Source organism: Hyalella azteca, unplaced genomic scaffold (genome assembly GCF_000764305.2).
Source record: "Hyalella azteca isolate HAZT.00-mixed unplaced genomic scaffold, Hazt_2.0.2 contig4316, whole genome shotgun sequence".
Taxonomy (NCBI): Eukaryota; Metazoa; Arthropoda; class Malacostraca; order Amphipoda; family Hyalellidae; genus Hyalella; species Hyalella azteca.
In genome coordinates, this window is record NW_025934536.1 from 121,052 (window position 1) to 137,079 (window position 16,028).

The 16,028-nt window shown below is 38.5% G+C and overlaps 1 protein-coding gene across 1 annotated transcript; it reads left to right on the forward strand.

The window, feature by feature from the left end:
- Nucleotides 1-15,334, forward strand: LOC108682267 (juvenile hormone esterase). Its single transcript, XM_047879961.1, has 16 exons — nt 1-145; nt 2,287-2,460; nt 3,834-3,984; nt 4,215-4,361; nt 7,009-7,159; nt 7,721-7,794; nt 8,484-8,595; nt 9,267-9,460; nt 9,965-10,057; nt 10,726-10,816; nt 11,327-11,419; nt 12,219-12,322; nt 12,611-12,764; nt 13,368-13,494; nt 14,254-14,376; nt 14,508-15,334. The coding sequence occupies exons 2-16, from the start codon at nt 2,327-2,329 to the stop codon at nt 14,704-14,706; spliced, it is 1,947 nt and encodes a 648-aa protein (XP_047735917.1). The 5' UTR covers nt 1-145; nt 2,287-2,326; the 3' UTR covers nt 14,707-15,334.
- The last annotated feature ends 694 nt before the right edge of the window (nt 15,335-16,028 follow it).

A 16,028-nucleotide genomic window follows, 5' to 3' on the forward strand; every position in this document is an offset into this window, starting at 1 on the left:
AATTCGTCGTGAGGCTTCACTCGGAAAGCTGTGGTCATCTGCGTCGCTGAATCTTATATAACCTGTCTAAGTACTTTGTCCCCAGTAGACGAATACGTACATATTTTCAGCACCTTACCATTTTTACCTCGTGCTCAGCAAACGAGTAAGTTAATTACTTTTATTCAGCATAGTGCTATAGTCGTTCTGTACCAGTCTGGCAAGTTACTTTTTTTCTTATAGCTCCTATAATTTCACTTGTGAACTCTCGTATTCTTCGTGGTGGGTCGGCATCCGTTCGTCTCGGGAGACAATGGTGCAGCGCCTGGGCTAATGTGGAGAGCCGATGCTGCAAACCTCCCTCGATTAAAAAAATATAACTCAGTACTCACTGCAGTGAGTGAGAGCGCATTTTCTCGTCCGTCCGTCCGTAAAGTCACGGACAGACAGACGGGCGGGCGGACATGACGAGCACAATAGCGGATTTTTTTCCATAAATGAAAAAATGCAGTAAAAATACTATTTCAATGCAGTCGGCTTCAGGTACGCCGCTGGATTTGCCGATATTTAGGTTTTAAGTCAAGCCGCCCAAGGGACTGCAGCTCCTGATTTCTTTTAAGGTTCACTCCATCAGATTTGTCCTCAAGTCGGTAAGTCGTAAGGCGGCGGAGATTTGGAATCAAAGTTTCCGTTTCTTATATGAGATACCCTGCCAAGGTTGACGAGCCTTAGCTGCCCGTTATTGATGGTTTGTGACGAGTAAACCGCTGTTCGTCGCTTCAATTCGTTTTTTTTCCTCCTCTCACTGTTTATTACTCGCATGCAGCAATCTTTTGAGTCCTGAATGAACTTGATTCTGTTTTCCAATTATGAGATGCCTTGTAATCGGTTGATGTAGATTTATGCCTAAACCGTGCCAAGATCCCTGACTGGGCCTAAAGCAGATTTGCTTCCTGAAGATTTGCATTTGATAATTCGCTACGAATTGCTGCACTAAGTTTTCGACTCGTATGTGCACGTTCAGCTGCCAGATGAAGATTCCCTTAAATTATTTCTTAATACAAACGAATTAGCTTTAAAAAACGCAAGGCATGCGCAAGTGCACTTGTACTAATACTATGATTAATCATAGTAAGATGCATTCAACTAAGTCAAATATAATGTTCAAATTTTAGAAATTTTATGTGAGGCTGTCAGGTGAATACACATATTCTTAGACTGGTCTGGAGGGTGCTCGTAATACGTGGAGTGGTGTTTTTTCTGACAAAATCTATTTACGTACATCGTTCCAATTTTTCATGAATAAATATAGTTACATAGCCTTTACAGAACATTCATTCAATAAGAAGATTTTGCAATTCAGTAACAAATTAAATTTAGAATTTAACACAAATGAATAACCAATCACATTTTATTTTCTATTAAATGATTTGCAGAAAAAACTTGTTTTAGACACAGAAAAAAAGTGCATCATTAATTGAAGATAAAGGTCAGGATAAAAGCAAGTTTTTCCCGTCTGGAATGCGCAAGATACAGTCTTAAATATTATATAGCAGAATATTGAGCACTACCGAGGTACGATCGAACTGCCACAAAACGCAATGTCCTCAAAAATTCTCCACTATATTGAAATAAAAAAAGACTATTAAGACAAGTATACAGATTAGAATAAAAATAGATTAACTTACCCTACAAATTTGTGCGGACTACAAAAACTTGAGCTACCAAATAATTAAATGGATATAGTTAACAGGAATTCAAGAAAATAAAAAATCACTATAACTTACGGTCATGCAGCGCAAATAAACTAATGTCGATGTTGTCGTTAATAATTTCGGGAGAAATAAAACCTGGTAAAGTGCAATGCAAACTTCTACCTTGTTGGAATTCTTGCTAACATTAAGTAGAATCAAGTTTCGTTGCTTAGCTTTGTCGTAATATAATATAAGTTTTAGTTGTGTTTGAAATTTAATCTTAATCGAAAATATTCCCTTATAAGTAAAATGAATGTATTCTGGTGAACAGAGCCTCAAACGGAAATTGAAGCGACTAATTGAGCTACAAGTGAAAAAAGTGTCAAATTAGCCATCAGGATGTACGTAAGAATCGTATATAAACGTAAATAACATCAGGAAAATGAGATATTAATAAAGAAAAAACAAAGCATTCTAATTTATAAAGCTTCAAAGCTAGATACAATTACTGACGCACCGACATCTTGGAAAATTAGAATATGATTTTCTGACATGTATTCATGCCGCTGTTGCTACTAATCATTGTTAATGATTTTGTCTTATTACCTTTCAGGATAATTCAACGCTTGATCTCCAAGTGACCCACAATAAGGATGAGGGGATCCTTGCACGCGCTGTGCTTCTTAGCGCTGCTGGTGAGCGGCGGCCGCGCGGCGCGGCTCGCGGCGGGGCCGCTGCAGGCGCTGGGCTCGACCGTCCTCGCCTCCCACGGCCAGGCTGGCGGCGAGTGAGTCTAGTCGAGCATTTCTGCAGCGTATATGGCTATTATATACTTAAGTGTCAAGTTCAATGATTAAGTATAAGCAAAAATTTTGTTTGACTTGTAAACAAGCTGGTGGCGATTGAGTCGAGCCGAGCCGAGTATTTCTGCAGCATACATGGCTGTTATATACTTAAGTGTCAAGTTCACTGATTAAGTATAAGCAAGAATCTTGCTTGTCTATAAACAGGCTGGCGGCGAGTGAGTATAGTCGAGCATTTCTGCAGCGTATATGGCTATTATATACTTAAGTGTCGCGTTCGGTGATTAAGTATAAGCAAGAATCTTGTTTGACTATAAATAGGCTGGTGGCGAGTGAGTCGAGCCGAGCCGAGCCGAGCATTTCTGTAGCGTATATGGCTATTACTGTATGTCCTTAAGTATCGCGTTCCCAGATAAGGTTTAAGCAAGAATCTTGTTTGTCTATAAATAGGCTGGCGGCGAGTGAGTCGTGCCGAGCCGAACATTGCCGCAGCGTACATGGCTATTATATACTTTGGTGTCACGTTCGATTATTAAAGGGTAATAATTATTGTGGATAAAGAGCATAGGAGATTGGTATTAATTATGACAAATATTTAAGTTTAAAGCAAGAATTTTGTTTGGCTTGTAAACAAGCTGGCGGCGAGTGAGTCGAGTCGAGCCGAGCACTGCTGCAGCGCATATGGCCATTATGTACTAAAGTGTCGCGTTCGATGATTAAGTTTAAGCAAGAATTTTGTTTGTCTAGTAGAAATAATTCGTGAAGACAGTTTTCCTTTTAATTGTATGATATAACGGAGGGTGAAACTTGGAAATATACTGTGAGGTCTGCGTGTGATAATCAGTTGTAATAGAATTGTTTCCGTTAGAATTACATTCAGAATTATTTCCGTTAATTACCGTAAAAAATAAGGGATGTAACATGTCATTTAAAATTCAAACTCAGACCTTCCGATCATCGTAAACCCGCCGTGAGGATGTTGAAGAATTTTTTACGGTGAGAGTTCTAATAAATTATTCACAAATCATACCAGGAAACAATTTAATTCAGAGAACTATGCTCGATGATAACATTTTCTTAGCAGAAAACTTAGATCTACATAAAAAATAATCCATGTGACTCAAATATTCCTATACTTTAGATGGAAATCAGGAGCTCAATCAATTCCCTGGTATAAGCTACAAAAAATGTGTATCTGGTTGTATTGATTTATTCCAAAAATTTATATTACAGATCTGACTAAGTATGACTTTCAATTAAGACATAAAGAATTGGTTTCTAATACGTTTCTACTTTTTAATTCGAAATAGAATAATTGCTAATATGCCTAATATCAATTATTGTTTGTCATGTTGAGATTGAGACGCCCTGGTGACGTAGAAGGGCCTAAGGTGGTGGTGGAGAAATTGGGCGTGACGATGGTGGGCACAACCATGCAGTCTCTGTACAACCGAACCATCAACTCTTTCCTTGGCATTCGATACGCAGGCGCTTCGCGTCGCTTCAAGGTACCATTATCCATGAATTGATGCACCTATTTGCCCAATAAAATACAAGACAAAATTGTTGAAACGATTTTTCCATAAATTTTATTCGAATATTATTAAAAATTGGCATATCATAATACCTGCATGGAAGTACATGCCGACTATCTTTTCGTAAAATAGTGTTTTTTGCTTATTCGAAAAGAGTGTTTCATTTAATACTAATATTTGTTTTACTTGTTGCTGTCTTACAGTACAGCGCGCTAGTGGAAAAGCTTGGCACTAATAACGTAGAATATCCTGCCGATCACATGGGGCCGAAGTGCTGGCAAAACTCAATGGTCGGAGACTTCGCTGAAGGAGACGAGGATTGTCTATACCTCAACGTGTATGTACCTGCGGTGAGTAACAGCTTTTAAGATCGCCTCCTTATCCCACCATATAACCACCTCCCACCCTACATAAAATGTATCCTATACCTCGCGTTCTTCACATCATCTCTTATTAACCTATAAAACCTCTACACACCATATTAAAACATTCTTATCATAACTGCAACAGGCCCCAAAATCTCCACAACAGAAATAGATCCAGTTTTGTTTCCAACTCCAAAGATGCCCTGCTTCATATCAAAAACCTATTGGCCAACTTCATTTCTTCACAAAAACTACGCCTATACACTTCGGGATTGCCATGATAAACACAGTATTCCTCCGAGGAGCACACAAAACAGAAACCGCCATCAAAACATTTGCCCCATATCCCTTTATTAAACAAATGAACATGTCCTCCCGGCACTATAACAGAGCAGTATCGGTTATTCAAGCTCCAAAAACGACACTTGTTTGCATCCACACTCGCACACAAGAACTACGAATATCCTCCACCTGAATGTTAGGTTTGATCTGGGTGCAGCTCGCACACCACCATAGAAGACAAACACTCTTACAACGTGCTGGCTGCACCCTGGACGTTAGCTGCGGTAATTAATGTCATCACCCTCTAGTTACCGTGACGATCATGACGGAGAAAGTAAAATGACAATAATTATTTGAATGGAGACAAATCTTGAATACAACAGAGACAAATTTATCCACCTACGCTAGAGTGGCATTCATTTTTTATCATCATGGCCATCATCTTGAGCATAACCATCATCACCGAAATTGATAAATTTGCAAAAAAAAAAAACAATGCAAACGCATAATTTGAAAAAATTTGCGAAAAGCAGGTAAATGGAGATTTAACAGAAGATTTCCATTAATTATGCTAATAAAGTATTTAATGTAAATAATGAACGCGTCACTAACCTCAAAGTGGTCAACGTAAATCCTCAACTGCACTTTAACATAACATAACATAGTGATCTCGGCGCTGCAGTGTAGGCCTGATGCGGCCTGTCTCCGATTCTTTTCCTTTTCGTGCCTTGTTCACAGAAGATCTAAAATCGTGTCATTTGACCGGATCTTTTCACGACTGACGAAAGTTTGAAATAGCCACTCGACTTCCACCGGGTTCGATATGGTGCTAGGCATTTCAAATCTGAACATATATTTTTCCATAGCTTTATCTAGTCTGTTCTTGAACGCGTTCATACTTGGAGCGCCAACGATGTCATCGGGGAGGCTGTTCCACATGTCGGTGATTCGAAGCAAACATTCTCTATTAAATTTCTGTCCTTTTCAAATCTCGGTGACCACACAACATTTCCAAACTCTAGATTCGGGCGCACGACAGCAACAAACAACTGCTTCATCGCTTCTGCATCTAGGAACTCGTGTGAGCGTCTAATTAGTGCAAGAAGTTTGTTGGATGTGTTAGCTTGCGTTTTAACATGCTTAGAAAATTTTAGCTCCTTGTCGACATAAACTCCGAGATCTTTTTCCACACTAGACTTTTCAATCATTACTCTCTCGTTGCAACCATGTCTTCTCATACTGTAATCTTGCTGTTCATTGTTCTTCCCGAGGTGAATTACTTTATACTTGTCAGCATTAAACCGCAGCTGCCACGTATCAGCCCAGTTAACTAAGCTCAGTAAGCTGTCAAGATCATCTTGCAATTGCGCTTTATTTGACGCATTCTTCACTGAATTATAAACTTTTGTTTTGCACACGCATACATGGAGCACACGCTGGACACTGCTTCTGGCAGATTGTTTATAAAAGCAACGAACAAAATAGGCCCAAGAACGCTTCTTAATAAATATGTACGCAATTAACAACCTAAATAGGATTTCCAAACTGCACCTTCACCTGGGCCTATAATTTCAAAAAAAAAGTTAAGTGATCGTAAGTTCATCAGCCAATCATTGTCAGTCTTTCAAGCAAAATCCACCAATTATAGACAAGAAAATAAAGCGTAAGTACTTACGTTCACTTAGCGAGTTTTGAAAGTATGGTCCCAGATTTAGAAATGCCACTGAACACGTACGTAACGCACACTGCAATGATTACGCTCCAGTTCCTTGTTACAATTTCAACTACTTTCATGCATCCAAAATATCACATCACAGTAGCCAATTTAATAACGTATCGACATTACCAATATTATTGCTCACCAGTGTGACCAATCTAACATCGATGCAAATGAACTTCAATAACTGCTTTACACATTAACGACTTTAGAGCGTTTCATTGTGGTCATTTACATTTATAACGTTTGCAACAACTTCAAGTAGGTATAATGTTAATATTTTAATAACGTTTGAACATTACGAAGTTAAGAGTGCCAGAATGAAGAAAAATTACATTAGTATGGTTGCTCTATGACCTGTTTGACCTTTTCAGTAACAATGGCTGCAGGATCAACTCAATATTAAAATACATTATTTAAAACTATATTGATAGGAAACTGATAAATAAATTAACGACGTGAAACATTGCTCACATTTCGGAGAATGCCATTCCTAATGGCATTTAGAATAATTTAATTGAACGAACGCAAAAACTGCGTTTTATTCTTTTGTTTGTATGAACCAGTGACGAAAGGTCCTTTGCAGGTGATGGTGGGATGAAGAATAAAGTTGTGGTTTTAAATCTTTCACAGGATAAAGCGACTGGGAATGATACCTTGCCGGTGATGGTATTCATCCACGGAGGATCCTTCACGAGTGGCGATGCTTCCCTCTACCTGCCCACCAGGCTCCTCGATGAGGATGTCATCCTTGTGGTCATCCAGTACAGACTGGGGGCTCTCGGTGAGTCCAGTTACGGTGTGGTCATCCAGTACAGACTGGGGGCTCTCGGGGAGTCCAGTTACCGTGTGGTCATCCAGTACAGACTGGGGGCTCTCGGTGAGTCCAGTTACGGTGTGGTCATCCAGTACAGACTGGGGGCTCTCGGTGAGTCCAATTACCGTGTGGTCATCCAGGACAGACTGAGGGCTCTCGGTGAGTCCAGTAACCGTATGGTCATCCAGTACAGACTGGGGGATCTCGGTAAGTCCAGTTACTGCGCGGTCATCCAGTATAGACTTTGGTCTTTCGGCGAGTCCAGCTACCGTGTGGTCATCCACTTTTGACTGATCCTTCATACTGAAGATCTACATGCTTTTATAATTTTCGACGACCCCCATACTAATAATATGGTTACTAGCAATCAGTCTCATTCCTGGACAATTATCTCTAACTTAAAATTAAGCTTTCCTTTGACGATTGAGATGATTCCGATTCCTTCCGCTCGTCACTCAGTAAAGCTTATAGGAACTGCAAGCATTGAATGTCTGGTATTATTTATCGACTTAATTATTCATCCCATAGGTTGGCTCTCTCTTCTAAACAACGACCTACCCGGCAACGCGGGTTTATCCGATCAAATCAACGCTCTTAAGTGGGTAAGGCCTATTCAATTTTGGTGGTACCTCAAAGTCATAATAACTTCTCCTCTTGAGTTTTTCTCATTTCCAAAGTACTCTCATTGCTTTGTCCAAGCGCGCGGCTTGGACCGTGTTTGATGATCACTTGAGTGTTCTCCATTACTTAAAGAATCCGAAAATTGGGTCAAAGTGAAGGCTCAGCCAAATCTTTGACCTTGAAGACCAAAGCCATCCATACTGTATTCCTATTTCTGCATAGAAATCTCATAGTAATTCGTGTTGTATTGTGCTTTCAAAATAGTACGCTGTCACAAAGCATCGAAATAAGAATAAGCTTATCTCGATGGTCACCTAATTAAATAAATTAGTGAAATTTCTCGATTCTTAAATCTTGTTTTCAGTTCACCAAGATGATTCTCATTTAAACTTCGACTTGGAGTTTTGAAGGAATGGTAAACGTTTCCCAAATTCATTTGCCAAGATAACTTCAAAACTACCAACTTGTATTGATGCCCTCTTTGAATTTTTTTCAATAATGAGAGTTTTCGACGTTTAACTCAAACGGAATACTCATGTTATGTAAGCAAAAATTATATGATTTAAATTTAAAAATTATCTACTTGGCAGATTGAAGATCAGTTACAGATTGATATTTAACGCTAAATATGGAGCGATGTTCTAATAAGATCTCATTGCATGGTATAAAGGTTCAAGCTTACATCGAACCTTTCAACGGAGACCCGGAGAAAGTGACTGTGTTCGGCCAGAGCGCCGGATCTGCGTCAGTGAGCACTCTGGTCGCCATCCCCGCAGCTAAAGGTGAGGGGCGTGATGATTGAATTTCCATTTGTGATGAGTGACAACAGCCATTTATGATGACTCACAACATGACGAGTGAACAGCCATGACGTGAAAAATGGAAAACTAAACTTGTACAAGCGCGGCGTGACGTTTGTAGAAACGACAGCGCACCGTAAAAACAACTACAGCCTTATCTGCGAGCAGCCATAGTGTGGGATTTGAATTATTGTGTATGCATGAACAATAAAAGCGCGATACAGCATATCATTTGAACAACTACAGCTAGAAGCTCAGGTAATCTTGTCAACCAAATATATTAGCTACTTTAGGAGATTTTAAGATTGTACCAAACTACTCTTTTCGAAAAACCATTTTTAAGTAGATTTTAGGTGTCGTAGTCAGATCGTGAACCATAATTGTTTCTGCGGGAATATTTTACTTCTCAACTATTTCAGTTCTTTTTAGCATAATGCGAATTTAAAATTGTCATCCTCTTGGCTCATGAATCCTTACTTTTTTCAAATCGGTCGGCATTTATACCACACAGTGCTCTACATCCTAGTATTCTCGTGTAGCTTCAAGTTTAACACATGTCGAACGTTCTTAATTCAAATATCGACTTAATCCTCAGAGCTACGATAAAAAGACGGTCCGGAATGTATTCCTAAGCATTTCATGGCTGTCCTCAGGCTTGTTTGCCCGCGCCATCGCTGAGAGCGGCTCGTCGCTCGAGTATTGGGCGATAGACGAACATCCCGTGCAGTCGGCGACCGCATTCGCCGAGCTTTGCGGTTGTGACACCACCGATGAATCAACTATCCTGCATTGTTTACAAATTGAAAAAACTCCGGCTGAGCTTACGATGTGTACTTCAAAGTCCGTGGTGAGTTTTATCCGACATCGTGACAGAAAAATCACGTTCCACTTGTTTACAATTTATAATATTTATACTTTTAAGGCCGTAATGTGCGCAAAAAACGGTAATAAATGTAATTACGTGTAATTTTCAGTAGGAAAGCGACGTAACAACTCGAACGACATTAATTGATTGGCTTCTTGTCATGTATTACTATACGTGAATAAGTTACAGATACACAATCCATAGAAGTTACTGTGTTCATTTTTTTCTGATAAACTTTTCTGTCATAAATGAAATCTTATTGTTAGTATCAAAATCTACGACTGAATTTGCCTTCGTTTTATTTTTTCGTTTTTCAATGGTAAATTTCGACGTTTACTGATAACTTGATCCTGTTGATTTACTTTCTCATTTAACTCACTTTAGATGAAAGTTTTTTAACCTTCCATACCAGAGATTTCATAAATACCTAAGCCTTTTCTATAATATAATGTAATAAAATCCTGTTTCATCAATCGAACCTCTCAGAAAGAGCAACAAAAGGCTGGCAACATCGGGTTTGATGGAGTCTCTCCTGTAGTGCAACCTGCTGACATCGTACAAAATGCACTTATCACGATGGTGAGTTGATACAAGCTATCATTTCCCCGTTGGCATCAAAAGCCTTGCATTCCTACGGCAACTTTAATGTTCTACAAAAAGTTAACCAAAGCTCGCATATTTGCTAGGAGAAAAACTTATCCATGGAAGCAAACACCCTTTTTACATATAATAAAATATAACTCAGTACTCACTGCAGTGAGTGACAGAGAGCGCATTTTCTCGGCGACGAAAACGTGAAGTCACGGACGGACGGACAGACAGACGGACGGACAGACGGACATGGCGAGCACAATAGTGCATTTTTTCCATAAATGAGAAAATGCGCTAAAAATGGTTCAAAGAGTTGAGAAAAAAATTAAGGTTTTTGTTATTGAAACTATTGCATGAGTTTTGCGGAGACTAGTGAGCTCATTAAAAAAACCGGCGTACTTATAGTTTGCAAGCATTAATGTACACGTTTGTAGTAAAATATGTAGTTTTAAACGGCAAAAACATTACGAATGCTCATGTACGGGTGGTAGCATTGAGGAACGGTGTCCTAATTTCCATCACATCTCGTGCCCGGTGTTGCAGTTGCCCAATATATATGTCGTATGAAGCAAGAAAGATAAATACTATGGCTGGGGGGTTGTAACATTGAGTAAAAGTGTCCTAATTTCCATCACATCTCGTGCCCGGTGTTGCAGTTGCCTGCTGACTACATGGCTCAGGGGCTCTCCAACAACGTGCCCTTCATGAGTGGCTGCGTCAGGGACGAAGGATCATACGTCTATGCCCGTATGTTTGTTAATAATCAGGATTTTATTTTGTATATATCTTTTTGTTTACGAACGCCTGATTGTGCTCATAGTTCTTTTTTCTAGGCTTGCTCATACTTTCTTCCCATTGTGAATACCAGGTTGAATCATCAGTAACTCCCTAATGGCTATAACGTCTATGTTTTTCACTCATTGGTTCAAATAAGTACTTTCCCTATCATGCCGTTTAATTTTGTTTTCCCTCTGTGGATGTTTGACGCTTTCTTATTATGGATACAAGCAGACGTGTGAGTAAATCTGGTTCCTAACTACATATCATGCACAAGTTCCTTTCTTTTTATAAAACTATTTCGTGCCAGAATGTTTCATAACGAAACTATTTCGCTATGAAAAAATTTCGCTCTTTAGAAACTATTTCGTGCCAGAACTACGTATATGACGTGTCTAAAAGACGAGCTTTTAATTCAAACTTAAGCATCGTGCTGTAGGCAGAAACTTGCATTTGTAAGATTTGTTTTACTGTCGGCAGTGATGCTGGACTCTTACCTGAAGCCCAACAACCTCACTGAAGATGGGGACTACCTGGCCAACCAAGTTATCACTGATATTCTAAAAGCTGCAGGTAATTGCAATAATTTTTAGCGCATTTTCTCATTTATGGGAAAAATGCACTATTGTGCTCGCCATGTCCGTCTGTCTGTCTGTCTGTCCGTCTGTCCGTCCGTCTGTCCGTGACCTAAAGTCTTCGTCGACGAGAAAATGCGCTCTCTGTCACTCACTGCAGTGAGTACTGAGTTATATTTTTTATACTTGTAACTAATTTTTTATACTTGTAACTAAATTTATCGAGTTGTAACAAATTACGGGTCACATGAATCTTGTATTTATTTTCAACTATTTACTAACTTCAGTAACAAAATTATAGATTTATTGCAATGCTTTGGACAAAAAAGAGCTATCATCCCAAGTGTTCAATTGGCTTGAGATTTCCGTTACCTAACGCAAACAAGTAAAATGTTTATCCGTGAAAGACAACGATTTACATTAAAAAGCTATCAAAATTTTCTGCTTCAAATTATAATTTATAATTATTCGCGCTTTAGAAAGCTTAGCAACAACACAAGGATTCACGTTCGGTTCAATCGTATAAAACATACGTAAATAAATTAAATCATTATTTCACATTTATCCACACTTCATCCAATATTAAAATGTGTTGAATCGACACTGTTCAAGGTTATATCAAATTTGCAGTCAAAATAGACCATTTACAGTTGCTTCTCACTGCTTTTACGACTTACCTCTAAGCGACTTATGCCAATCGATTTGATCAATATTCACATAAAATTATTCATTTAAAACTATATTCAAATGAAATAAATGGAAATAAAATGGGCCATCAAGAAGTGTCAATGTTTCAGGCATCGACGACAGCACGCGCGTCCTTTCGCAGGCGATCGCGGACACCTTCTTCCCTGGCGTTGACATGACCGATATCGATGCCATTACTCCCGGCATGATCGATGTAAATACTGAGAATGCCACAGCTTTTATGCTGTTACTTCACAATGTTCTGTAAAATTTTGGTTAATACGATAAAACGTCTCAATATTATTTTAAGTATAAGCCGTGTTTATTTTCCGTTGACTTGTATTATCTCGTTCGGATGAAATCTTTCACACCTCTAAAGTCCACAATGAACATTTTTTTTACAATTCAATTGAAATACTAATCATATTATGTCGAACTCATAAAAATATATTAATAAATGATATTCGAGGTGTAAATTGGCAGGTATCCTTGTATGTTCCAGCTCATGGGAATGCTGTTCTTGAAATCCGGCACTTACAACTTCGCCAAAATGCACAGTCGCTTCTACAATACAAGCACTTATTTCTATTCATTTGACTTCGTAAGCGAAAACTCGCTCTTCGACCTCATGTTTCCTGATCCTCCATTCGACAGCGGTTGGTAACATTAAATTTTATACCTTTGTGCCTACTAGAAAGTGACAGACATTTTAGCGTATTGATTGTTCGTGCATAGTTTATTTGTTGAAATCGAAAAAAACGGGTACGTTTTGAAATTTCAGATACTCTGTGACAATCCTCTTTCCTACTAAAAAACGGGAATGCAATTTTTAGGGTTGACAGTTGCTAAAATTATTGTATCATTATGAACTAGCCTCAGTAATTAATCTTGATTTCAATTAGTCCCTAGCAGTGTCTGATTACATTTTGAATAGCACGCAGTTTATACTTTGATAGTCACTTGAACTTTAGGCATTGTATTGCCATTAATGTGACTAGCGACTATAACTTTTCAATCCATTACGTAACGAATATTACAACTTTCTTGACAATGAAGTTAGTAGCAGCCGCTACCTCATTACAATTGATGCACAGCAGATGTTGGACTTGCAATCACAGCACTTGCTACCGCATTACAATTGATGCACAGCGTATGATGGTCTTGCAATTACCGCCTTAAGTTGATTCATCTTAGATAGATGGGTTCAGTTGCCATTGTTCCTGCACACAAACTTTTAATTTCTATATATCCTCTTGTAGAGCTTGCAGGAGTAACACACGCAGATGAGCTGATGTACCTCTTCTCGTTTCCAACTGAGCTCACTGAGGCACAGCGTCTCACCTCTAAGCGCCTCGTCAAACTCTGGACCAACTTCGCCAAGACTGGGTATAACCATAAACCTCTCCATCACAAACTAATAACGTCTTCTCATTCGCCACATTATGATAGTCATGCTGTGAAATCCTCATTTGCTCATTGTTTTTATTGCCATTTGTTCTATATAGGTTTCTTTAAATATTTTCCAGTGAAAATGAGATGTAATAATCGTTTTGCTGATTTTTCCATCTCTTCATCCTCAAAGTTTGTTTCTATGCATCAATCCCGTCTACGACACGAAAAAAAAAAACTCCTTCGTTGCTTTTAATTTTTTTGCACGAGAGAGTCGATTTCTCTAACTTTATCAAAATAAATTACATCATAAGCCCTCATTGAAGGCTATTCCATCTATAAAAACAATATAGGTTGAGAGATAGACATGGTAAGGGTGAGATATAGGTTGAGAGACAGTACCCAATAGACATGGTACAGTTATCAATAAATGTGGTAGAATTTGTAACATGTGTGGTACAGTTCTCAAAGGACATGGTAAAGTTCGTGATATAGTTAATATACATGGATAAGTTTATAATAAACTTGGTATAGTTCATTATAGGCATGGTAGGGATCTAAATAGGCTTTGTATACTTCATTGTAAAACGGGAACCGGTCATAATGGATTTATCAATGGATTTTATGGCAAGCATGGTAATTTCTTAGTAGACATGGTGCAGTTATTAATAGACATGGCTCAGTTCAGAATAGAAAAGATAGAATTCTCGATAAACAAGGTAGCTATAATTAAATGCTTGCTTATGTTTCCCGTAGGAAACCCTCTGCTGAAAAGGACGACTCGTTGGGCTTGCCAGTCTGGAAGGAGTTCACCGAAAAAGAATCCAACTTCCTCCTCATCCAGGACGAATTGGAGATGAAGATGAACTACCCTGAGAGGCGAGTTTAGAAGCAAATTTATCGCGGTGTAACTAGTCACTCGTTAAAACCTTTTCAAAATTACAATTGCAACTTGTCACCATTCTTGAACTGGGCAAACATTAATATTAGCTTCACTCGTTGGTTTTCAGGTACACGATCGAGATGCAGCTCGAAAACCCAACGACTCCAGCTCCCCCTACTGACCCGCCAGCGGAAACGGTCCCAAAAGCCGAGTACGATGATCTCCAGAAGCAGAGTGACGCCTTCATGGCTTGCATGATCGTCTTCATCGTTCTCTTCGTCGCCAGCACCGGCGGAGCAATCTTCTTCTACCTCAAAACCCGCTAAACTTTGCCTACTCGTTGCAAAATAGTTGTCCATAATTACGTATCTACGAATATGCCCCTTCATTAATTTAAACTTATTTAACAGAATTTGTCTGTACGTTCAATAGCTTCAAAAACATTGGCAGAGACCACTGAGGCATAAAATATCGACAAAAAATGCAAATTGCATTAATCACCTAGAGAAATTGTCAACCAGCCTACGGTGTCAAGCACATGTGGTGTAGCATATATTATCTGTAATTAGTAGTCTGGATCAGGTGTTCCTTCAAATTATTACGTTCAAATGATTTTTAATACAGAAAATTCTACATGGAGAGTAACTTCGTTTTATTTCTAAGCAACAACCTTATTAGCATCAATGCGACGCCGTGAGCAGTTTCACAATTTCTGCACTTTTATTTAGAAAGAAACGCACGAGCCCACGTTTTGCACAAGTACCCCTAACGCAACTCCGTCAATTATGTACACAAATTAGCAGTGACTGTTGGAATTTCAGTTGTACGGGTTCAGTTGTTTTTAATTCGGTTATTAACTGATACCCGCCGAAAACAAACATGGATATCCTCCTCGAAACTCGTGAAATTTCCAAATTTTACAGCTGCACAGTGGCTGTACTAATTCAAGGTTTGTGAAATCAGTTCTTTGTAAATTATGTTATTAAAGTACTAGCTTCTTAACTGAAAATCCCAGTATCCCACCAATTATATAGTTATATATATATTGCAAGGTTCTTTAACTTGTTCTACAGTAATTCAGGACATCTCAAATTGACATGAAATCAGATAGCGACCACCAGATGTCACTTTTTTTATACCATTGTCAGATGTTATTTTTTCGAATTTCATCTAAATTTTTTGGAGGCATTGTTCGCAATTTTTGTCAGACCATTGCTGGAGAAATAAATTTCACAGAGGTTCTTTGTTAATATTTTATCTAATTTATCTAAGCCCTGTCTAAATTTTAAGTTTGACCTCATTTACAATTTTGGTGTTAATCTAATTTGTATACTGTGGTTTCCCTTAGTGAAAAATAGAAAACGTTAGTCCTAAAAAACAATAATTTTCTTGAAATATCAATATACAGTATGGGGTTCAAGACAATAACGCCCCGTATCACTTTTCAGCAAACATACTATAAAGACGATGAAACTTGTTTAAAAAATTAGTCATCACACTGGCAGTCCATGGAACTATGGGAGGTGAGCCTAGAAATGAACGAAGCAAAGTCCATAGACTTTTCTGATGTAACCTGTTGATATTTTCTTGCTTTTGAAACAGACTTGGATATCGTAACATAGTATCTCTCCATATGCTTGATAACAGC

Bases quoted from the DNA above. Each gene is read 5' to 3' on its own strand.
- LOC108682267 (XM_047879961.1), top strand. From the start codon at position 2,327: ATGAGGGGATCCTTGCACGCGCTGTGCTTCTTAGCGCTGCTGGTGAGC. The intron at 9,461-9,964 runs GTGAGTTTTATC...CGAACCTCTCAG, and splicing joins TGTGTACTTCAAAGTCCGTG to AAAGAGCAACAAAAGGCTGG. The intron at 12,323-12,610 runs GTAAATACTGAG...TGTATGTTCCAG, and splicing joins TTACTCCCGGCATGATCGAT to CTCATGGGAATGCTGTTCTT.